Here is a 25,068-nt window from a genome sequence, read left to right on the forward strand (position 1 = left end):
GAGGATGAAGGAAAAGGATTAAAGATGAAGATTAGGTTTTTGGTCTCAAAGACTGGTAGAAAACATGGTCTAAATGAGCAGAAATGTGAGAGTTGAGTCCATCTACAAAAAGATAATGAAAAGTTTGATCAGGAACATGCTGAGTTTAGGTGACTGAGAAAACTAAGTGGAAAAAAAAAAAAACGAAGTGAGGCTCTTCTACAGTCAAAGCACAGGTGAGATGGGGACAGAGTTTCAAGAATGAGAGAGACAGTTAACATTTGTCAAAAGCTAGGGAGAGATTAGCAGGAGAGAGAAGGTCAGGCATATCACCTTCTATAACTGTAACTTGTAAACTTGTGACTTGTAAACTTCAGAGTTATTACCTTTAACTCCTCAGAATCCTTCCCTATCAAGTTAAACACTAAATTTGGGATTTTTGTTTTTCTGAACATCTCTAGCATGTTCAGAAATGTTGCTTCACATTTTCACAACATTTTCTATTTCAGGTTCTTGAAACCTAAAACCTGAACCATGTCACTAGGCTTAGAAGCTTACCCTCTAATCATCCTCCATACTATTTCCAGAATATTCATAGTAAAGATTCATCATTATCCACTATAGGATGAAGTCCAAAACTTCATCAGCATGGCATTTCAATATCTCTACAGAAAGATCCTAATCTACTTTTCAACTACATCTCATCTTTCAACTACATACTCCTTCCCTAATCATCTGGCGTGATGACAGGATATTAAACTGCTTTATTAACTGTATGCCCCACCTTCCTCTTTTATAATCTGATGGTCAGGCCCTTAACTTGGAAATGTTTGCAGAGCAAAGAGCAGAAGCTGAAGTCAAATGCATTTCCTGACTTTAATAAAAATTCTAAACCAAGTGAGAAGATTAAGCCAGGTGTCCCAGTGGGGAAGAGGAGAAAGGGTCTTTGAGGTCAACAGAAAAGGAGGGGGTTAGATTTCACTCATTTCAGAAAGAGACTGGGGATCAGAGAATAACAGGGAGCCACCTCCATTCCATGTTAGTGCCACAGAGAAGCAGCAGGACCTGGGGGGAGAAGGCAGCGGGTGACTTGGAGAGGCTGGACTCTATATCACGGGGTTCTGGCTCCATAAAAGACTCTAATAAAGCAAGCTGTTAGAGTTGGCAGAACCATGCTTGTTGGGGAAGGGGTATTTCCAGGGTGGGCCAATGGTAAGAGTAATCCCTTGATTCTTTGGCACCTGATAAAAACCTTCACTTTCATGTAATTGAGAGAATAGGGAGGAATATATGTACCAAATGGATGATTTTGAACTTCCTGCTAGCCTGATTAAGATAAGGACTCAGGGTAACATTCAATTGATTGAAAGAAAGTGAAGAAACGTGGTATTTCCTGCACAACTGAATTTGTGAACTAAGAGTCATACCCACTTCGAACCTTTGGTAGGTGTTCACTGAGGTTCAGTCCTAGACCTTTTTACCTATTTTTATTTTCTTTTCATATCATCTTATCCTTTCCCATCTTTATACCAGTAACTTTCCATTTATATCTTTATTCCAGAATTTCCTCTGAGTTCAAATCTGAAATAGCCAACTACCTATTCATATCTGCATATGATAGGTCAGAGACATCTCAAAATTACCATCTTCCAGGGTACCTGGGTGGCTCAGTTGTTAAGCATCTGCCTTTGACCCAGGTCATGACCCCAGCATCCTGGGACTGACCCCATATCGGGCTCCCTGCTCATCAGGGAGCCTGCTTCTCCCTTTCCAGCTCCCCTGTGCTTGTGTTACCTCTCTCGCTGTCATAAATAAATAAAATCTTTTTTAAAAAATTTACCATCTTCCTTACCTATAGTACCCCCACACTCGTTCTCCCTAATTCTCTCTTAGGGGTCAGCAAACTATGAACTGTGGACTAAATTTCCCCCCCACCTATTTTTGTAAATAAAGTTTTATTGGAACATACAAGCCAACTCATTTATGTATTGTGTATGGCTATGTTTGTGCTACAATGGCAGAAACCTTATGACCTGCAAGGTCTAAATTATTTGCCATCTGGCCTTTTACAGAAACAGTTGGCTAATCCCTGCTCTTTGTTTTCTTCAAAGTACTTATTACAATGTGCAATTAGTTATTTGTTTGATCACTCGGCTATTTATCTTCCTTATTAGATACAAGCTCCTTAAGGGGAAAGGCTCTTGCCTTTCTTCTTTTAAGTATTTTTAAAGTATTTATTATTGAAATATAGTTGACATGTAACTGTTAGTTCCAGGTACATAACATAATGAGTCAACAATTCTATACATTATTCAATGTTCACAATAAGTACAGTCACCATCTGTCACCATACGATTATTATAATATTATCGACTATATTCCCTATGCCATACTTTTCATCTCTGTGACTTACTTATTTTACAACTGGAAATTTGTACTTCATAATCCTTTTCACCTACTTTGCCCTCCCCTCACCACCCTTATTTGGCAACCACCAGTTTGTTCTCTGTATTTATGAGTCTGTTTGTTTTTTTGTTTTGTTTTGTTTTGTTTTGTTTTTGAGATTCCACATATATACAAAATCATATGGTATTTGTCTTTCTCTGTCTGACTTATTTCATGTAGTATAAAATGCTCTAGGTCCACCATGTTGTTGCATGACAAGATTTCACTCCTATTATGGCTGAGTAATATTCCATTGCATATATATACTGCATTCTCTTTACCCATTCATCTATCAATGGACCCAAGCGTTGCTTCCATATCTGGCCTAGTGTAAATAATGCTACCATAAATAAAGAAGTGATTTATCTTTTCAAATTAGTGTTTTTGTTTTCTTTGGATAAATACCCAGTAACGGAATTACTGGGTCATATGATAATTATTTTTTTTAATAAAAAATTTTTTTAATTAACATATAATGTATTATTGGTCCCAGGGGTACAGGTCTGTGAATCATCAGGCTTACACACTTCACAGCACTCACCATAGCACATACCCTCCCCAATGTTCATAACCCAAGGTAACTCTATTTTTAATTTTTCAAGGAACCTCCAAACTGTTTTCCACAAGGGCTGCCAGCTTGCATTCCTACCAGCAGTGTACAAGGGTTCCTTTATTTCCAAATTCTTGCTCACCAACCCTTGTTATTTCTTGTGTTTTTGGTTTTAGACATTCTAACAAATGTGAAGTGATATCTGATTGTGGTTTTGATTTGCATTTCCCTGATGATCAGTGATATAGAGTTTCTTTTCATGTGTCTGTTGGCCATCTGTCTATCTTCTTTGGAAAAATCTCTATTTAGGTCTTCTGCCCATTTTTTAATTGGATTATTTGGGGGGTTTAGTGTTGAGTTGTATACTATCTTCATATATTTTAGATATTAACCCCTTATTAAATATATTATTTGCAAATATCTTCGCCCATTCCGTTGGTTGATGTTTTTATTTTGTTGATGGTTTCTTTTGTTGTGCAAAAGCTTTCTATTTTGGTATAGTCCCAATAGTTTAATTTTCCTTTTCTTTTCCCTTGAGTAAGAAGACATATCTAGGAAAATATTTCTAGGACCAATGTCAAAGAGATCACTGCCTATGTCTTCTTCTAGGATTTTTATGGTTTCAGGTCTCACATGTCAGTCTTTAATCCAGTTTGTGTTTATTTTTGTGTATGGTGTAACAAAGTGGTTCAGTTTCATTCTTTTGCATATAGCTGTCCAGTTTTCCAAGCATCATTTACTGAAGAGACTATCTTTTCCCCACTGTATATTCTTGCCTACTTTGTCACAGATTATCTGGACTCTATTCTATTCCAACGATGACCTAGGTGTCTGTTTTTGTGCCAGCATCGTACTGTTTTGATCATTACACCTTTGTAACATATCTTGAAATTTGTGATTGTGATCCTTCCAGCTTTGCTTTTCTTTTTCAGGTCTGCTTTGGCTATTCAGGGTGTTCTGTGATTCCATACAAATTTTAAGATTATTTGTTCTATTTCGGTGAAAAATGTTGTTGGTATTTTGATAGACACTGCATTAAATGTGTAGACTGGTTTGGGTTGTATGGATATTTTAACCATATTGATTCTTCCTCATGAGAGATTGTACCTGCCAGACTATACCTTACCAGGAAACAAACTGAGGGTTTTAGAAGGAAGCGTGTTGGGAGGGATGGGTGAGCCTGGTGATGGGCATTAAGGAGGGCACGGATTGCATGGAGCCCATATATACAAACAATGAATCATGAAACACTACATCAAAAACTAATGATGACTAACATAACACAATAAAAATAAATTAATGTGAATTTAATAAATTAATAATAATAATTAACTTTTAATTAATAAATTAAAAATATTGGTTCTTTCGATCTATGAGCATAGAATATCTTTTCATTTGTGTTATCTTCTATTTCTTTCATCAGTGTCTTTTTTATGAATTTTATTTATTTTTATTTATTTATTTATTTATTTAATTTCCTTTCAGCGTAACAGTATTTTCAATTTCATTGCTAGTAATTGGTCTGTTCAAATTTTCTATTTCTTCCTGATTCAGTTTTGGAAGATTATATGTTTCTAGAAATTTATCCATTTCTTATAGGTTGTCCAATTTCTTGGCATAAATTTTTCATTATTTTCTTATAATCCTTTATATTTCTGTGGTATCAGTTGTTATTTCCCTTCTTCTTTTCTGATTTTGAGTCCTCTCTCTCTTCCTCTCCCTCCCCCAACTCTTGCTCTTGCTCTCTGTGTCTTCTTTTTCTTTTTCTTTTAATGAGTCTAAGTGTTTATCAATTTTGTTTACTTTTTCAAAGAACCAGCTCCTGGTTTCATCCATCTATTTTTCTTTTGAGGTACTTTGGACAGTATGTTTCTAGATATCAATAAATAATCATTGAATGACTAAATGAGTAAATCAATGCCTTTCCTTTTCATTTCTTATTAAAATCCTACTCATTTCTTATAGATCAAAATCTTCACTGCCTACCCCAGCTCATGACCTTTTGTTCTTTCTCTACCGCTTTATATTTTGTTTCCATCAGTGGCTTCCTTACCTTGCAATTAGACTATCATCTCTAAAGGCAGAGACTAAACTTTATGCATCTTTGTGTTCTTTATTCCTTCATGTTACAGTTTGTGCATTGTAAATTCTCAGTAAATACTTTTCATGAAGCGGTAATAAAATTCCTTATTTTTCCACCACCTTTGCTGCTCTAAAGGGTCAGGACTACAATTGCCTTAGATGATGAGGCCTTTTGCTAAGACACGTTACCAGTAAAGGTTATGTCTGGGAGACAGTAAGGTTGAATGAGGATTTATAAGAGTCTCCACCTTCAACATTCATCAGCTTTAAGAAGAAGATACTGTAGGGGTGCCTGGGTGGCTCAGTGGGTTGGGGCCTCTGCCTTCGGCTCGGGTCGTGATCCCAGGGTCCTGGGATTGAGCTCTGCATCGGGCTCTCTGCTCAGCAGAGAGCCTGCTTCCTCCTCTCTCTCTGCCTGCCTCTCTGCCTTCTTGTGATCTCTGTCTGTCAAATAAATAAATAAAATCTTAAAAAAAAAAAAAAAGAAGATACTGTAAAGCTGCTTTGAAAGATCTCCTTATATGAAGTTAGTTGGAGCTGCACAAGCTCCTAATCCCTGCAAGGTTTTCAGTCTCTGCCTTGAGCAGTGAGTGTTCTTGCCTTAACCTCCACATCAGATCTCTCCATGGTAACACTGGAATGTTTGCTATTTTAAGAATACGCCTCACTGCATGCAGTGTTATTTACATTAGGTTCCAAACAAGGCATAAATGCAATGGCTTGAGTGTCTGCTGATTTGTATGAGTGGGAGGTTCTGATTGCTTACTGGATATCTCACCCTAATTCTGTTGTCCTCTTTCATTTTGTAAGGCAACATTTATTTACATGTTAATAAATATTACACTGGGGGAAAACTGGAGAATGGAAAAATGAAATAAAACAAGAATTCTTCCAGACCTTCCTTTGCAAGTACATTGTTGCTCCTTGTGTTCATACCCTGTAGGTCTGGTTTCATTTAAAGGATTCTTTGAAATGAAGCTTCTACTCTCCCATAAAAGGGAATCATGTCAGTAACTGGATATCACCAGCTTTTCAGAGTGCAGGTCTTTCATCTGCAACTTTGTGAATATACTCATGAAGGAAGAGAAAAATGCTTTGTAAAACTTCACTTTGTTAGCTTTTCTTTTTACTAAAAAAGATGTGGACATGTTGCTTCGGCATGGCAGCTATATCCAAAAGCTCCTGAGTTCTCTGCTCACAACGACATGCTCTTGATCTGAATGGACAAGGGGTAATTGGAAGTAAACATGGAGTGATGTCAGTTGGTGGCGTGTCAAGTTTATGGCTTTCTTTGTTGCTGTTCTATGGGGTTAATTATATGATAGAAGGTCATACTACTGTGTAAGTATCGCTAAAATGAATGTACAATATTATGGTGGAATGGAAAAAGAAAACAGCTAGAGGGATAGTAAAATCAATTAAATTAAATAATCTTGATCAAAACTGTCTCTTTTTGAGGGATGGAAGGCTCTGAAATGAAACTTCCTGTACTCAGAGATTATACTCAGTCCAGACTTTTAAGACTTGAGATTACATGAGAAGTACTCATCTATGGGAAATGGCATAAGAGAAAAGTCTTCACTTGGACAACTCAAACCTAGATGTGTAAAATCTGTGAGCTTCCCTTCTTCCCAACTGTGGTATTCTCAGCTGTGAAGAGTCAGAGGAGGTAGAGGAAGTGAGTCAGTCTCCAGAACTCTAGGGATGGCTTTGCTGGAGATAAGGGAATTCTTAAGTCTTTGCAGAGCAGGCCCAGAGCCTAGAAAATGAACTTGGGCCTTCCACATTGTGGGGGTGTGGCTTCTGTGATGAGAGATGGCATGGCAGACAAAGGTTGAGGATACAGTGGGAGTAAGATGCTGCTAATGCTGGCAGACAAGGATGACGCCCACAACGAAGGCTTCAGTTGTCACAGATAGCAAGAGTTGTCACACACGACTGTAGACAGAGGGGGGAGACAAAGTACTTTATAATTGGTTTTCTAATGTTCTTGGCCCCTAATTCAAGAATGGATTAGATCGGGGTGCCTGGGTGGCTCAGTGGGTTAAAGCCTCTGCCTTCAGCTCAGGTCATGATCTCAAGGTCCTAGGATCGAGCCCTGTATCGGGCTCTCTGCTCAGTGGAGAGCCTGCTTCCTCCCCTCTCTCTCTCTCTCTGCCTGCCTCTCTGCCTACCTGTGATCTCTGTCTGTCAAATAAATAAATCAAATCTTTAAAAAAAAAAAAAGAATGGATTACATCAAGCAGTTAATAGCTGTGTCAAACCATGATTTGCTCTCATGGGATGACATCAATTATCTGCTCAGTTAGTCCTCCTTCTAAAGAGCCCACAGGATTGTCTTTCTAAAATGCAAATCATAGGCTTTTATTTCCCCCTAGCTTAGCTTTTTTTTTTTTTCTTTAATTCTCTGTTTCTTATAACAGGAAGTCCTTAGCTTGACACTTATGGAATGTCCCAGTTATGTCTTCTATCATTCTATAACACTTAGTATATACCTGGTAATACCAGTTTCTCCCAATTCCTTAACTATGTTCCATATCACTGTATATATTGTACCTGCCTATGATGTATTTCTATTTTCTGCCTGGAGTACTCCGCCTTTAAGGTCCAGGTCAAGAGCAACTTCCAGGTGAGGCTTCTTTGACTTTCAAAGGTAGAGTTAATCCCTGCCATCTGTGGATTCCTTTCCCACTATGCATATATTTCTATCTCTTCATTTATCATCCTGTATTTTGTTCTTTGTTTACATGCCAATCTCTTATTGGACGCTAAACCCTTTGGAAGCTACAGCCCCCAGACTAGTGGTTCTTACTGAGTGACTATACCATCTCCTAAACTGCATTTTGCAAATTCATGGGGTGTTTCTTGTTTTTATTGTCATCACCATGATGACTGGAGCAATGGGTGCTATGTAATTTGCAATGAGCCGGGCAAAGCATTGTTCCAAATTCTGAATGACATCTGTCTACCTATTTATCTATTTATCTATCTATCATCTATCTGATTCCAGTCTGTATGAAATGTATAACACAAGCAAATTCATTAAGGCAAATTCATTAATTCATTATAACAGAGGTTATCAGAAACTAGGAAAGGGAAGAATGAGGAATTATTGTTTTATGGGTAGTTTCACTGAAAAATTCCAGAAATTTTGGTTCACTGATATTCTGAGAGCTGGTTTTGAACTTTGTCAATAGATCTCTTTTGGTCAGTCACACACATGTACATTTGTGATACTAGCTCTTCAGAACAGCAGTGTGAATATGGGTATGAACCCACATAAACCTATGTTCAAATTCTGACCTCACCACCTACCGCTTAATAACTTGGGTTACATCACTTAATCTAAATATTGGTTTCCCTACTTGCAAAGGGAGCTTTATCCTACCTATTTCACAGGTTGTAATGAAAGTTGGAAAAAAACTGAATGTTCAGGCCTCCACACGGTGCTTAGAGCAGCATCAGGACTCAAAAATGGATCCTTCCTCTTTTCCATTCCTCTTTCCCTTCACTGGCTAGCACCCTCACACTGTTTCATGGACACTCAATAAAAGCTGGGTCTCCAGGGGCACCTTGATGGCTCAATTGGTTCAGCGTCCACCTTCAGCTCAGGTCATGATCTCAGGGTCCTGGGATCAAGTCCCATGTCAAGCCCCACATCTTGCTCCATGCTCAGTGGGGAGTCTGCTTCTCCCCTCCCCCCATGGCCCCTCCCCCAATCTTGCACACACTTTCTCTCTTTCTCTCTCTCTCAAATAAATGAATAAAATCTTTAAAAAATGTATTTACACTGTAGGGGTCCCTGGGTGACTCAGTGGGTTGAGTGTCTGACTCTTGATTTCAGATCAGGTCATGATCTCAGGGTTGTGAGATGGAGCCCTGTGACCTGCTCATGCTGGATATGGAGTCTGCTTAAGATTCTCTCTCTCTCTCCCTCTCTGCCTCTCCCTCTCACTCCTGCTTGCACACTTAAGTATGCACACATGCACGTCCATGCATTTTCTCACTCTTAAAATTTTTTTTCCACTTCCAATAAAATTATGTTGCTTTCCATTACCAACATGTTACCATTTTGATTGTAGTAGAAACAGTATTAGTATTATTGGTAACTCTGTAGGATTAAAATGTGAAGTTTTGTTCTGTGCTTTCATTACTGAATGACTTTTAAATGTTCCATGGGGCACTGGTGAGGTAATACAACTTTATATAATCACCTGAACCTACAATGGAATTCTGCTATATATATTTATATATATATATACACAATGTTAATATACAGTGAGTTTTCCATGAATGGAACTGCTATGAAAATGAAGAAAGAGTTCATTTTTCTACTGTTTGGAAATTTACCAAGAGTTTTTCACCTTGGCATTGTCACCCTCATTTACTAATGGCATTCCCCTTGCCGTTTTTGAATCGCCAGTATAACATGACTGTATCAGGCTACATTTGAAGCTATGACAGTCACTTAGTTTTCCCTATAGATACAAGCACCTGACTCTTTCTTTATGTCTGCTAATATATTTGTGCTCATGTTTGTGTGTGTGTGTGTGTGTGTGTATGTATATACGTACTATACATATGTATATACTCGTGTGTGTGTATGTATACATGTGCAATGCATATTTTTAAATAAACATCATTTTATTATAAATTATTCTTATTATGTCTCATATGTCAGGGGCTTATATTAATTTGAGTTAATATATAAGGTTGGTAGAGCAGCACCGAGCCCGCAGAAAATGCTACAATATGTGCTGAAGTGACTACTATTGAAAAGTTGTTGTTCATTGATAAAATATTTTTAAATTGCACTTGGAATATGTATCTAAGAAATCCTGTGACTCCACTTCTAGGTTTTATATTATAATAATCTGAACCATTTGAGTGTAACTGAATGTTCCCAAGATGTTATAAGAAAGTGCTTCAAGGGGCACCTGGGTTGCTCAGTGGTTAAGCCTCTGCCTTTAGCTCAGGTCATGATCTCAGGGTCCTGGGATCAAGTCCCGCATCTGGCTCTCTGCTCAGCAGGGAGCCTGCTTCCCCCTCTCCCTCTGCCTGCCTCTCTACCTACTGGTGATCTCTGTCTGTCAAATAAATAAATAAAATCTTAAAAAAAAAAAAAAGAAAGTGCTTCAATATTTCTTTTTCTTTTGGTCTAGGAGATTAAAATGAGATAGAATTCTCATTGTGACCTGTTTGCCCTGCACCATTCACACTCTGCGGTGGTCCTCCTGGAGAGCAATCACAGAAATTGACAACTTTGAGTTCAGTCTTTACCTATAAAACAGTCTTTCTAAAAAGAGACAACAACAACAAAAAATCACACTCTTAAATACAGAGAACAAAGCTGCCTGAGGGGAGGTGGGTGGGGGTATGGGTGAAATAGGTGAAGGGGAATAAGAGTGCACTCATCTTGATGAGCACTGAGAAATGTACAGAATTGCTGAATCATTATTTTTTACACCTGGAACTAAAATAACGTTGTATGGTGATTGTGCTTGAATAAAAGTCCCTTCAGAAACTTTCCAGCTATTTCATTATGTATCTTGTAAAAAGCCTATGAACTTTATTTTCCCCTCCTATCTGCCTAATTACATGTATACGCATCATTTCCTGAATTTGTTAACCAGAGCTTTCTAACCAAAGTAGAGTCACAGTCCAAGAAGTTTACAAGTACAGCTAAAATAGTGATTTCTTCTGCCCTTGTGGCCCAAGCGCCCAGACTGACGACCTCCAAGTAAGAAGCTCCATCCACTTACCACTGTACCTTATAAATATTATCATTTCCTGTTTGTGCCATGACACAGAAAATATAGGAAGCACTGCTTTAGGCTAGTTCTTCTCCCCATTCCTTTCATCCTGACTCCCAGCTCTCTAGATGTGAACCAAGAAGTTAAACCTCACTGCTCTAAGACCTGTAAGAATACTCAGTAATTGTTTATGCTGCTTGGGCAAAGATATATTCTAGGGTTCTTTTCGGAAATACCTTTTTAGAAAACTAAAAATTGAAGGGAGGAGGAGAGTTTCCTCTGAGGTAACTTCAAGGGCAACAATATAGACTAACGCAATTTTTATACCACAGTAAGAATTCTTCAATATTAAAACAGCATTATGCACACTTGAAACTAATATAATACTGTTGGTTAATGATACTGGAATTAAAATGATAAATAAATAAAAACAACATTAACTGAGAAAGAACCCACATTAAACATTCTGTACAATTATAAATCACTCAGGGTGGTGGGCAGAATTCTAATAGCCCCAGTGCTTCCTACCCCCTGGTAGCCACCACATCTTCACATAATCCCTACTTCTTGAGTGTGGGTGAGACCGACAACTTGTTTCTAAGGAATAGAACGTGGCAAAGATGAGGGAATATCACTGCATAGGTGTGCTACATTACATGGCAAAAGTGAATGGATCTTGTACGTACAGTTGAGGTCCCTACTCAGTTGATTTTCAGTTAACCAAAAGGGTTATAACTGTGGGCCCGACCCAATCAGGTAAGTCTCTTAAAAGACTGTGTAGAGGTAGAGAAGCAAAGGAACCCCCTTTCTCTCTGCTGCTGGCTATGAAGAAGCAAGCTGTCACAACCCCTACAGCCACCCAGAAATAAATTCTTCCAACAACCTGAGGGGACTTAGAAGACGATCCTTCCCTAAGTGACTCTCCCGATAAGAAAGCAGTTTGCTCATACCTTGATTTCAGATTTGTGAGATGCTGGCAAAGAGAACCCAGCGAAGCCATGCCTGGACCCCTGACCCACAGAAACTGTGGGACAATGAATGTATATCGTGTTAATCCACTAAATCTGTAGTCATTTCTTACGCAGCAAGAAATGATGAAAACAGAGGCAAAAAGCTCTGCCCACACCTCACCTGCACATCCATGCTAGTTGGCTCCTCCAACAGACAGAGCAGTTGTTGTTTCTCTTGAGACAGCTGTTCTACAAGCTGTTTCTGGGCAGCCAGGCTCTGATTCAGTTCTTCAATTCTTCTGGAGCAAAGAAAAAGAACAACACTTACGGTCATGATACCATTATTGCCTTTCTTATTCAGCCCATTCCAAAGACAGCATAATCGACTCCAGTCAGTTTTTACCTTTGTGGGTCATGGAACTCATACTTTTTCTCAGAAGGCCACGTATTCTCTGCTGTAACCCCCTACTATGTACACAAATGACCTTCTGCTTACATATTCACTAGGTTCACAGACCTCCTGAAGCTGACCCATGGATCTACAGACCATAGGTGTGTAACTCTTATAATAAGAGCCCAGAAGCTGTGTTTCTGGTTGTTATTGTTCCATTCAATAAATAATTTCTGGATAACCATTATATAAACTCACACACCCTACCCAATACCTGGGAATATAAAGTTGGAAAGCATACAATCTCTGCTTTGTAGAAACTTTTTAAAAGATTTATTTATTATTTTAGAAAGAGAGCAGGAGGGAGAGGCAAAGAAAGAGGGAGAGAGAATCTCAAGCAGACTCCCAGCTGAGCACAGAGCCTGATGCAGGGGTCAGTCCCACAATCCTGAGATCTCATAACCTGAGCCAAATCAACAGTTGGATGCTCAACTGACTGAGCCACCCAGACAACCCTCTGTCCTATCAAAACTTAAATTCTTTTGGTGTGTGTGTGTTATGTCAGGGGTTTGGGGAGTGGGGAGACACAGCTACAAAAACAAATAACAGGAACAGAATGTAAGGAGTGCTACCATGACACAGGCGCCCACCTTATATAGAGTACACTGAGCACTGCCGTGGAACTGTAGGAAGAAAGAGTGAGTCATTGAACTTGAAACAGTCTGGGACTTCAAGAGACAAGATTTGGAAAACTGGACTGTTTTCCAGGTACAGGGAGGAACTTGAACCAAGGAATGAAGTCATAAAGATACAAGATATTTTGGGGGAAGAGTCACTGGAACAAAAGCTGCAGGGGAGATGTGAGGGCTAAAGAAGAGGCTGGAAATTCAGACTTGGATTTAGATTATCAGACCATGCACAGCGTGCTGAAGTATACAAAATGCAGCTTCCAATCAACAGCTATTTCTCATCTGCTATGTGCAAAGTATATCTTGCTATTTCTCTCGAGTCTTAGAGTACTGGAGATACCTGTCCTTGGCAAACACACTGGTACTAAACGAAATATTTCCAATTGTCATTATTATTCTTATGTAGGTGTGTAAGGCAGGGATAATACCTTAGGAGGGAAATAGTTGGGAGAAATGTGAGAGGTGCCCAGAAGTCAAATAGGAAGCACATAGACAAATTATAAATTTATTTAAATTTTATAATTTATTTAAAATTTAAAATTTATACATTAATTTATAAATTATAAATTAATTAAGGCTGTGAGGGTTAGCTAAGATTTGTGTAGGAACTTTAAAAGAACTTTAAAAACTTAAAAATATCATGCAAATGCAAGCTATAATAGTAATTATGATGATGAGGGGCACCTGGATGGCTCAGTTAGTTAAGCACCCGACTCTTGATTTTGGCTCAAGGGGTGAGATCAAGCCCTGAGTCAGGGTCCATACTGGGTGTGGACCCTGCTTAGGATTCCCTCTCTCCTTCTTCCTCTGCTCCTTCTTGCCCCCCCCCACCTGCTTGTGCTCTCTCTCTCTCTCTCTCAAAAAAAGGAAAAAACAAAAAAAAAAGTAGGGCACCTGGGTGGCTCAGTTAAGCAACTACCTTCAGCTCAGGTAATGATCCCGGAATCCTGGGATCGAGTACTCCATTAGGCTCCCACCTCCACAGGGAGTCTGCTTTAGGCTCCCACCTCCACAGGGAGTCTGCTTCTCCCTGTGACCTTCTCCCCTCTCATGCTTTCTCTCAGTGCCTCTCTCTCTCAAATAAATAAGTAAATAAAAAAGAATAATTATGATGATGAATGTGGATTCCATATCAAATTCCCCATAGTATCTATGCTAGAACATTCCTTTTTTTCTCAAGCCTCCAACCTTACTTATCCCTTTGACCCTCAGTCTCTATAGATGATCTATTCTCCTATTTTACAGTACAAAGTTGGTAAGGCCATTTGATATAAACTCCCTAACTTATTGGTCACATGTTTTATTTGTTTAACAAGTGTTTGTTGGGACACGGACATGAGACAAGAATTTCAGGGAACCTAGCAGGGAAAATCTGAAATCAAATACAATGTAACACTGAGAACTGTACAATAATGGTTGTGTATATAAAACAAGGCAAAAATATAGAGACTTAATTCTTCTGTCACAAAAGCATTCACAGAAGTGATGCCTGTGTGAGTTTTGAAGTATGAATAGGAGTTCACCAGGAAGGAAAAACACAGCAGATGCTTTCCACAGAAGGAAGAGCATAAGCAAAATTCAGGAGACCTGACATAGCATCATTTGCTTCTGGAGGCAACGTGTGAATTCAGGATTTAGATGCCTACAGTGCTTGCGGCCACGTTACACAACTTTCTCAATGCCAGTTTCTTCATTTATAAAGTATAATAATCCCTACCTCTAGGGTTGTTAGGAGAATTAAACAACATTATAGTGCTCAGCTCAGTTGTATTGTAAGAGTGAACCAAACTTTAGTCATCATTGTTATTACTCGTCATGTACCAGTGAAGTGTGAAGGGTTCATGGTGGGGATGAGTCTGGGAAAAATCAGGGGTCAGATCATAAAGGCCTTGACAACCATGCTAAGAAGAATGATCTTACCTCCTGAAGGTGTTGGAGAGCATTTTATTTTAATTTTTTTAAAATATTTATTTATTTGAGGAAGGAGAGTAAGTGGGGTGAAGGGCAGAGGGACAGAATCTTCAAGTGGACTCCCCGCTGAGCACAGAGCCTGACATAGGGCTCGATCTCATGACCCATGAGATCATGACCTAGGCCAAAACCAAGAGCTGGACACTTAACTGACTCAGCCACCCAGGCACCTCTGGAGAGCATTTTAAATGACTCTGCCATGTCAGTAATCAGATCTGTGGCTCAAAAAGATCACATTACTCATTGTAGGTACACTGTGTGTTTTTCACCTATCCAGTTAAAAATTACTGAACACTTTTTATGCCACATAGTACTATGTATCTAAGGGCCTAAATTATGTGTCGGTTTGATACTGTTGAATTTTCCACTTCAGAACTTTTCTGAATTGTTAGATTATAATAAAATAGAGAGTGGCAGGACAGGAAGTAAAGAAATAATTAGGAAGTTGCTGCATTAACCTGGACAGAGGTGACATCAACAATTGCCCAGTTACTTTTTTTTTTTCAGTGTAACAGAATTCCTTGTTTTTGCACCACACCCAGTGCTCCATGCAATCCGTGCCCTCTCTAATACCCACCACCTGGTTCCCCAAACCTCCCACCCCCTGCCCCTTCAAAACCCTCAGATTGTTTTTCAGAGTCCACAGTCTCTCATGGTTCTCCCCTTCCAATTTCCCTCAACTCCCTTCTCCTCTCCATCTCCCTTGTCCTCCATGCTATTTGTTATGCTCCACAAATAAGTGAAACCATATGATACTTGACTCTCTCTGCTTGACTTATTTCACTCAGCATAATCTCTTCCAGTCCCATCCATGTTGATACAAAAGTTGGGTATTCATCCTTTCTAATGGAGGCATAATACTCCATAGTGTATATGGACCACATCTTCCTTATCCATTCGTCCATTGAAGGGCATCTTGGTTCTTTCCACAGTTTGGCGACCGTGGCCATTGCTGCTATAAACATTGGGGGTACAGATGGCCCTTCTTTTCACTACATCTGTTACTTTTAGAAGAAAACTCAACTTCCTTACGGCATACAAAGCCAGCACAATCAGACCTTATTCCCAGTGTAGCTAGCCTCCCACTAGTCTTTCCCAGACCCTCTGCTCTAGTTATGTAGAACTATTTGCTGGTCTTGAAACATGCCATTTCCTCTGCCTCCCTTGTGTAATTTCTCATCGGCACAGAGTTTTCCCCTTTCCTACACTATTTCTTTGAACTCCTATTCATTCTTCAAAACCCAGCTCAGATTTCATTGCCCCCAGGAAACTTTCAATGGCACCTTACTCTTTTAGTCTGGAACAGATGAGAATCCTCTATGTTCCAAGAGCATCCCATGCTACTTCTATCAGAGAACTTATTTTTTTTTAAGATTTTCTTTATTTATTCGACAGAGAGAGATCACAAGTAGGCAGAGAGGCAGGCAGAGAGAGAGAGGAGGAAGCAGGCTCCCCACCAAGGAGAGAGCCCCGCATTGGTCTCTCTCCCAGGACCCTGCGATCATGACCTGAGCCAAAGGCAGAGGCTTTAACCCTCTGAGCCACCCAGGTGCCCCTATCAGAGAACTTCTTAAAATCACATAACATGATTTTTACTGAGAAGACCTGGGTCTTTTCATCTCTATAACTTTTGTGTTTAGGCCAGTGTCTGGCATGTAGGAGGTGCTCAATAAACGTAACTAAGTGAGTCCATGTCTCTTGTTTGCCACCATCTGACCATTGTTCTACTAATACCTGACAGCTAAGAAGTGAGTTCTGTTAATGGATACTGTGGAAGACTCAACACTAACAAGAAAATCCTTGGTTGTGGCGGCCATAAAGTCTTGGAAATTATGAAGGTCTACTCTAGGGCCTTAAAATGGACCAGCACAACTGATATATGCTTTTGTCACCTCAAGAACAATTAAAAGACAAGTGACAAACAGAGCACCAGAGGCACTTACTTGTCCCGCTGGGCCAGGGTCTCAGTGTATTGGTCAGGATCAGCCTGGTCCGTTGGTACCTCGTCCCTGTCCTTGGTGACTCCCTTCAGTTTCTCAGAGAGCTCCAGGTTACACTCTTTCTCTGCTTCCACCAGAGCTGCCATGCGCGCGGCCTCATTCTTTGCTAGCCTGGATTCCTGCAAAAAAGAATGAAAACTTTTTTGCAGAGGCTGCGAAGTCCCACCCAGGTTAGGAGCCCAAGACTGTGGACACTTGGATGAGTCTGGGAAGGAAAGGAGGGAAAGAAAAGGTGAATGCCAGGAGGCAGAGCAGTCGGGAAATGGATGAAAAGGGGTCCAGAGCCATGGATCTCTGAAAGTCCGGCTCACCTCCTGCAGCAGCTGAATCTTATTCTCCAGGAGCTCGTGAACATGCTCTGTCTCCTGCTGTCTCTCCTCAAACTGGCGCCGGAGCTCAGCTTCATTATGGCTGTTGAGATTCTCCACATCAGCCCTGAAACCACAGAGCATTTGCCAGTCAGATCTAGTCATATAATTTACCAAATGGACTCATTTAGGTTGTTTCAGCAATTCAGAGTCACGCTGATGAGAACAAAATAAAAAAATGGAGCGTGTTTCCCTCTGCCATTACTTGTGGAACTTTTTTCAAACTTTTCAGGTAATCTTTCAGGAACTCTAATTTTTTTGTTGCTTGTCAATTGGAACACACTTGACTTCCTAGAGGCTTCATTATCGCTATCACTTCAAGAGGAGAATCTTTCATTCGGGAGCTGGGCAGGCATCAAATGGTTCAGAATTCAACATCCATGTTCCTCTGTCCCTGGTCTCTCCCATTTAGACTGTTCTCCAGAGTGCTTTGCTAATTCCCTGTCTTTCTTGCTATTTGAACTTAAAGTGTTCCTTCCATTTAGGGTGCTGGGACAGAATATCCATTTGGACAGGCACAGAAATGCTCTCTTCCTTTACAACCAGTAACCCACAGGCTGTCCTGAATTTGGGTTACCTATCCAGTTTCCCCATGGTCCCATGCAGAGAACAGACATTTAATCTATGAAGCTCAGGGTTCTGGCTCAGCTTTGCTTCTCTGATGTCCTTAGGAATGAATGTCCAGGCACTAGCATGAAGCGGGTAAGGTGTCACCAGCTTATTTATAGCTAACGACAGCTGCCCTTGGATATTTGAGGATTAACAATTTGGAGGCGATATCAGGTGCTGAATGATCTTAATTCCGGTTTGGTTGTATTCCTGTTTTAAGCCATTTGTTGAGAACCATGGACCATCTTCTTGTTCTCAAAGCAGAGAACAATATTATGCCTTCATAGGTTCATGATAAATCAAAGTTGCTCTAACCAAGCCCAGTGGTACTTTAATGTTTGACCCACAAGTCTGTGTCTATGAAGACCAAAGGGGGCTTCCCCAAATTATGGGATTCTTTGGTTGATAATGGACACTACTCAGTACCATCTCAGAGGCTCTATTTTCTGGAGTTCCCACATCATTATACAGATTGGGGGTGGGAGTAGAGGGTCTTGGTTGTACAAGGGACACAACTCAAGAAAATAACTCAAGAACCTGCAAACAAGGCAGACTTCAAGAATCATCAACTTTAACTTTGACTTCATATTCCTTGATAAATGCAACAGACAACAGCTAACTACAATATCTTGAGAATCGAAGTTACACATTTTCAGAGTAACTCAGCAGGGAATGCCTGATTTGATAGACTACAGCTGTTGTAAATTCACAAGGGCGTTGAACTTGATGCCAGAAATGTGGGCTCTGCCACTCATTTGAGAAGACTTTAATGTACCTTAGTTTTCTCATTTCTAAAAATAGGATAATGCCACCCAATTAGAAGTTAAACTGACATAAAACATGTTTTAAAAGCATTATACAAATCTCAAAATTAATTTCTCAATCGTAAGTTTTCCTAAAGTCTGTTAGCTCGTTTAATGACTTAGTAAATCTTTAGTAATACCAGCATCATGTGTACAATTGAGTCTGATTTTGAGTATTCGATCTTGCTGGACTGTCATCCTAAATATCAAGAAATAATACAGAGGGGCACCTCGGTAGCTCAGTTGTTAAGCATCTGCCTTCAGTTCAGGTCATGATCCCAGTGTCCTGGGATCGAGCCCTGCATCAGGCTCCCTGCTCAGCCGGGAGTCTGCCTCTCCCTCTCCTGCTCCCCCTGCTTGTGTTCTCTCTCTCACTGTCTCTCTCTCTGTCAAATCAATAAACAGAATCTTAAAAAAAAAAAAAAGCAATACTGTAGAGACAGAAGGAATGCCAGATGAGATTAAATGCATACAGATCCCAGAATAGAATCTAAAAATTATTTTAATAGCAATTTTAACAATACTTGTTATTGAAAACTAAGGGGTTTTTAATGACAAAATCAATAAATTATAAAAGTAACCATTTTAACAATACAAAAGCATATAAAGAAAAAAATGAACAAGTCTTCTCCCCAACAAAAACTCTTAATCTCATTTCCCTGATACAAGTAATGTTAAGAGTTTGGTATATAAACCTCTAGGTTTTTTGTTAGTTTGGATTTTTGTTAGTTTGTTTGTTTTTAAGCATAATCAAGCAAACACATGTAGACACAGAGGAGACTATCTTTACACAAAGGGGCTTATACCGTAAATACCACCCAGCACTCTTCCCCGCCTTGCTTAGTCTACCAGGGACCTCCCACCAAGACAATAATATAGCACTAAGTCGTTCTTTTAAATGATTGCAAAATATTCCACAGTATGGTTATATCAAAATGTATTCAACCATTGCCCTGGTGATAGACAGCTATTTCTAGTTTTTTGCCATATAAATGTTTTTGCAGTAAACATCCTTCTGCATTTATTCTTTCATAATCGTGCTTTTATTTTATTTTTCTTCGTGCTTCTATTTTTGAGGGATAGAATCATTTTAGAGATTATTTGGTCAAAGGTAATATGTATTTTTCCCTTTGGTAGGTAGTGCTACATACCAAAAATGTTGCCATAATTCACTCTCACCAGCAGTGTATGAGATTGTCCACTTTTCCCCAAATCTATTCAGCCCTTGATGTTATCAGCTGACTGTTGAATATGAAGTTTATAATCTTAAGCCAGGTAAATTCCCAATCTACCTCAAGGTCTGACAGATCTAGTAACAGGGAGAGCCAAAGGGAAAGAAAGCACATTGTCTGAGTTTCTAAATTGGCCACAACAATCACATACCAGAGTTAAGATGACGGAATTTGGTTCCAAATCTACTGTTTTCAGATTAATAAACCAGACTCTTGAAAGAACCAAGAGTTCAACTGCTTCAAACTGCAACTCACCATGTTTTATCTAGATGCTGTTTCTTGTCCTGGAGTTCTCGTTTCAGGCTCTCTACTTCAACCTTCAGCTCGATGTTCTGAAAAGCACACAGGTATTAATTGTCATTGACTGTCCCACACCCTCTGTCCTGGAACCAGGTTCCTACTTGAGTCTTGCCTTGGTCTACAGCTTCTCATCTTAACCCAGCCCTCTTCATGACCCATGACATAAACGAGATTCAGATGGATCAGTAACCCAGTCAAGGATGAATGGACTATGCAGCTTTAGGATTTCCCTGAAGCTACTTATCTGTTCTCCCAAGCCATTCATTCTTGCCCCTGGATGAAGAACACCACCAAAGTCTGTTTGTTCTCTGAAGCATCGGAGGATAGCGTGTATATTAAAATAATTTTTTCTTACCCATGTAAATCTGCTTCTGAAAGCCAAATTGCTATATATAGAATTATAACTTAAATAAAACTGAGGACTTAATTATTTAAAGAAATTATGTTGCGAACGTTTTTGAAAACAATACACTGCCCTTACCGTTAAATTGGATTTTCGAAAATTGCAATTGCCTAAGGTGGTAAGGGAGTCTGATGGTAAATCTATGAAGGAGACCATTTTTGTTGAGGTGAAACAGCAACAAATTACAACTTGACAAACACAAAAGGGAAATAACATCCCAGGAGAAGTAAAGTATGAACAGAGATTTGGTGTAATGTTGTCCATAGAATGTCCAATACAGCTTGAATGGCTTGGTGAATGGTGAAGAGTGGGAAATCAGTGCAGGAAATGTTTACAACTAGTTTGTGAAAGCCATGCTAAGACAACTGAATAGTAGTCAGTAGACAACAAGAACTCATCAGGGAGCTTTAGGCAAAATATTGCCATGATCAGGTCTGTGTTGAGGGAGGAGTTTACAGTAGATGTAAAAAAGGTGAATGAATCAGGAAGCAACTGCTCAGAATAGAGAAAGGGACTGTCTGGGGTCAAAGAGGTAGAGGGAGCAAGACTCAAAAGGCATTTCCAAGGGGAAATCCGTGGGGCTTGCTGGTATGTGTGTGTGTGTGTGTGAGAGAGAGAGAGAGAGAGAGAGAGAGGAGCAAAGACAATGCTGAGATTTCTAGCATGTGGGTGGTAATGCATACTATTAACTAAAATAAGGAACAGAAAAAAAGGGGCAGGTTTGTCGGGGAACCTAACGAGGAATCTAAAAATACTAGTCAGGGCTTTGCTTTATTAAGGCTTAGAGCAGCGTATACAGAGAATGTACTCACTAGAGAGTGTACACACTAGTACACACACAGGAGATTGTACACAAAGTTAGTCCCTTCCCTGAATACATAATATAAAGCAGGAAGCATTTCATCAGTGTATGTTATGGACTCCATCACGTGCACCTCGGTTTTCCCACAGGTATAGTGTGGTTGCTTTTCTTTAAAAAATGAAGATAATGAAGTCTATTCCACAGGGGGCTTTGTGCAGATTCAATGGGATAAGGGACATAATACACCTAGAACTCTGCCTTGCACACGGCTGCTCAACAACCTTATGTTCACTGGCTAACAGGTGCCAGTCAAGAGATCTCTGCCCCACCAGGAAAAATATCTAAATCTGAAGGAAGAAAAAATGGAATATTAACTACCCTGGAATTAATAGAGAAAAAAAGAAAAAAGGAAAAAAAATGAAGGATGCAAATTCCGTGGGCTCTCTCCATTCCAAATCCTAGATAAGAAAATGAAGCCAATACTTGAATTAATTCGGCAAAAGATTCCAGGTCCCTCATTTTAAAGATAAGGAAACTGAAACTCGAAGACTTCCTCTAAGATAAAAATAATAATAGAATGTAGCATTCAACTTTTGCTCCAGCATTTCAGCCAGAGACCAGCCCAGAAAACACTGCCAATTTTTGCTTGATTTAGTAGAATGTGGTAAATTATAGAATTAGGGAATGTGCTACATTAGGCAGTTAAGTGTAAGTATAGTGGTCAAGAACTCAGGCCCTGAAGGTGAGAAAAACCTCAACCTCCTCATCTATCCAAGGAGGACCATAACTCTTACTAGGGTGTTAAGAAGATTAAATGAAATAATGCACAAAACGAACATTACACAATCCATGGCATGCAGTAAGCATTCAGAAAATGTTAGCTATTATTAACCTTAAAAACAAAAATTCACCCTCTCTGATGGGACAGCTGAACTTCTCAACCAATCCTGTGCTAAACTAACATTATGTCATGGAAAGGAAAGAAAGTTACTACGCCAAAGTTAGGCTATCCCAGACACCTGTACATGAATACACACCCCATCTGAACAGCCTTCCCGTGAGCTTTATCCTCCTGTGATAAGTAGAAAAGACAAAGGAAAAACAGGGAAAGAAAAGAAAAAAGAGTAAAGATGAAAAATAGAGCTATTTCTCCAGGCTTTGGTATTGAGTCCACTGAATCAAACAGACAATAAAGTTTATAAAGTTCAGGTAGAACTGCTATAATAGTTTCATCTCGGGGCGCCTGGGTGGCTCAGTTGTTAAGCATCTGCCTTTGACTTAGGTCATGATCCCAGTGTCCTGGGATCAAGCCCTACATCCGGCTCTCTGCTGGGTGGGAATCCTGCTTCTCCCTCTCCCACTCCCCCTGCTTGTGCTCCCTCTCTCACTGTATCTCTCCCTCTGTGTGTCAAATAAATAAAGCCTTTCAAAAATAATAATATAAGAGTTTCATCTCCACAAGATGAGAGCCTGAATCTTATATCAGTTATTCCAGGGGATCAAAGTACTTTCACGGGTATTAACAAAATCTACCACATGGAAATTTCGAGTTCATAACCAACTGACAGCATTATGGTCTCACCCTTCTGTAACCTCTTTCTGCAGAAAAATCTCTGTGTGATTTATCCCATTTATTCATTCTCCATTAGCAATTATTCATATGTAAATTGTCCAATTCTAAGTACAGCTGGAGTGGATCCCAAATTAACCCCATCTGCTTGCTTGTCTTATCACCAAGTCTTGTCAGCTTTTGGTTACCATAGCTGAGGAAATTTTTGTACTCAAGAAAGGCGCAGCTGGGCTGGCGAGGGGAGAGAGCTTCTTTTTCTACATGTCCCCAGAGGGGTACTCACCCATCTAAGTGAAGAAAAATTTCACTGATGAAGCTAAAATTAAATGATTGGGAATACAATAAACCTTCATTATAACGTTAGTACCTAGAACTTGAGAACTGGGCTAATGATGAGCTTGTAGATCAACTGTGTTTAATCAGACTTTCTCTGTGTCACAACTTGTCTTGTTTCCAGAAAAACTGTGTGACCAGAGTCGTGACAGCAATCAGTGTTAAATACAGGATTCTCCTGAACTGATTTCCACCCTGGTGTTTACTGCAGGGTCCAACACAGAACTGGGTTAAAAGCAACCAGTGGTAACTAATTACCTAACTCCTCTCCAAAGCTTCCACTTACCAAAAAAAAAAAAAAAAAAAAAAAAGATTTTATTTACTTATTTGAGAGAGAGAGAGAGACAGAGTGAGAGAGCATGAGAGGTGAGGTCAGAGGGAGAAGCAGACTCCCCATGGAACTGGGAGCCCGATTTAGGACTCGATCCCAGGATTCCAGGATAATGACCTGAGCTGAAGGCAGTCGCCCAACCAACTGAGCCACGCTGGCACCCCAAGACTTCCATTTTAACTCTACAAATCGATCCACTGCTCATAACTTCATATTCATGCAAGTGTGTGTGTATGTGTGTGTGTTTCAATTACTCTTCAAGCACCTTGAGAACAAGGACTATGTCTTATTTTATATCTCTCATAATTTGCTGCTGGGGTAAGAGCAGGCACTTAAAACAAAAGAAAAAAAAAAAGCTTGACCACATACAGTCATTGATAAAACCAGCAAGCAAAGTATGTGTTAGAGATTAAAGGTTGCTGGAACCAAAGTTCTTCCCATTGCCATTCTTGACCTCAGGAAGTTCTCTGTGTCACAAGATGTGAATTGGGATCAGTGAGTGAAGGAAATGGATATCACATCTTTGCAAGACAGTAGGTTATATGCCAGAGAGAAGCACAGCCTTCCTTAGAAGAATCCTTATTTGCGACAAAAATAAATATGGCCAGATCTCACTTTAAATCAATTCTGTAAACTAAAATGATTCGAGAAGAAATAGGTTAGCAGGAAAGAGTCTCCAGATCTTATGAGCAGACCCTCTGTAATGTGCAATTATTCAAAGTGAAAACTAACTCTAAGTGGGTGAGTTTTATTTTAAATTTTTTTCTTTTTAGAATTGTAACATTCAAGGAAAAGTGTAGTTCATAAATACTTTTGCATACAGAGTAAATTTCTTTTCCAGACCTCTCTGATACCAATGGGGCAAAGCCGTAGCTCTATAAAACAGGGTGAAGTATTGACTATTTTCATAAGGGGTTCTATGGGTCCTGACCAAGGGACAAATGACTGGTCCCTACAAATCCCTAGAAACATATTTGAGTAGCTTCCAAGTGAGTTATTTGTAGAAGAAGTTACTTTCCATTCACCCAGTTTTAAAGAAAATAGAACTCGAGTGGGTCTAAATATCTGGTTCTGTCATTAACTAACTGCGACGCTGAACTAATCATCCCCCAAATTTTCTGTTTTTATACAATTAATTTAAATCAGAGCCTCCCCCTCTTGCCCATAAGAATTATAATACAACCCCCATTGCTCATTTCAGTTGATGTGAGACACTTAGCCAGAATGTGTTCAAATGCAAAACTAGTTCTTAGACCCTAGGGTAGAGGACAGATTTTATTCTTTCTCCTGTCATCTACTAGCACAGTGAAGCCCCAAATTAGACACATAGTTGTCCCAACATGTGACAAGTGTCCTTCATTGTCCTGGAAAGGACAATACGGCAGTGTCTTCAACTTCAGTAACCAGAAGACTACAAGACAAGGGCACTCTTCTGCCAGAGACTGCCTTAGTGTCCAGTCCCCCAAAGAGATGGAAAAAACCAAGTGGAAAAGTTTTGACTTATACA

The 25,068-nt window shown here is 39.6% G+C and overlaps 1 protein-coding gene across 4 annotated transcripts in view; it reads right to left on the bottom strand.

The window, feature by feature from the left end:
* Positions 1 to 25,068, bottom strand: part of PDE4DIP (phosphodiesterase 4D interacting protein) — a 206,668-nt gene that overhangs the window by 86,568 nt on the left and 95,032 nt on the right. For 3 of the 4 annotated variants that reach the window (XM_032881281.1, XM_032881290.1, XM_032881293.1), the window contains 4 exons: positions 20,078 to 20,154; positions 17,122 to 17,245; positions 16,754 to 16,929; positions 11,941 to 12,058 (listed from right to left, as the gene is read on the bottom strand). In XM_032881281.1, coding sequence (XP_032737172.1) covers positions 11,941 to 12,058; positions 16,754 to 16,929; positions 17,122 to 17,245; positions 20,078 to 20,154 — 495 coding nt within the window. Of the gene's footprint in view, positions 1 to 11,940; positions 12,059 to 16,749; positions 16,930 to 17,121; positions 17,246 to 20,077; positions 20,155 to 25,068 lie in introns of those variants that run through there. The other variant, XM_032881296.1, reaches the window with a different exon arrangement.

The sequence above is a fragment of the Lontra canadensis genome, unplaced genomic scaffold, assembly GCF_010015895.1.
Source record: "Lontra canadensis isolate GAN:19392208 unplaced genomic scaffold, GSC_riverotter_1.0 scaffold75, whole genome shotgun sequence".
NCBI classification, from domain to species: Eukaryota; Metazoa; Chordata; class Mammalia; order Carnivora; family Mustelidae; genus Lontra; species Lontra canadensis.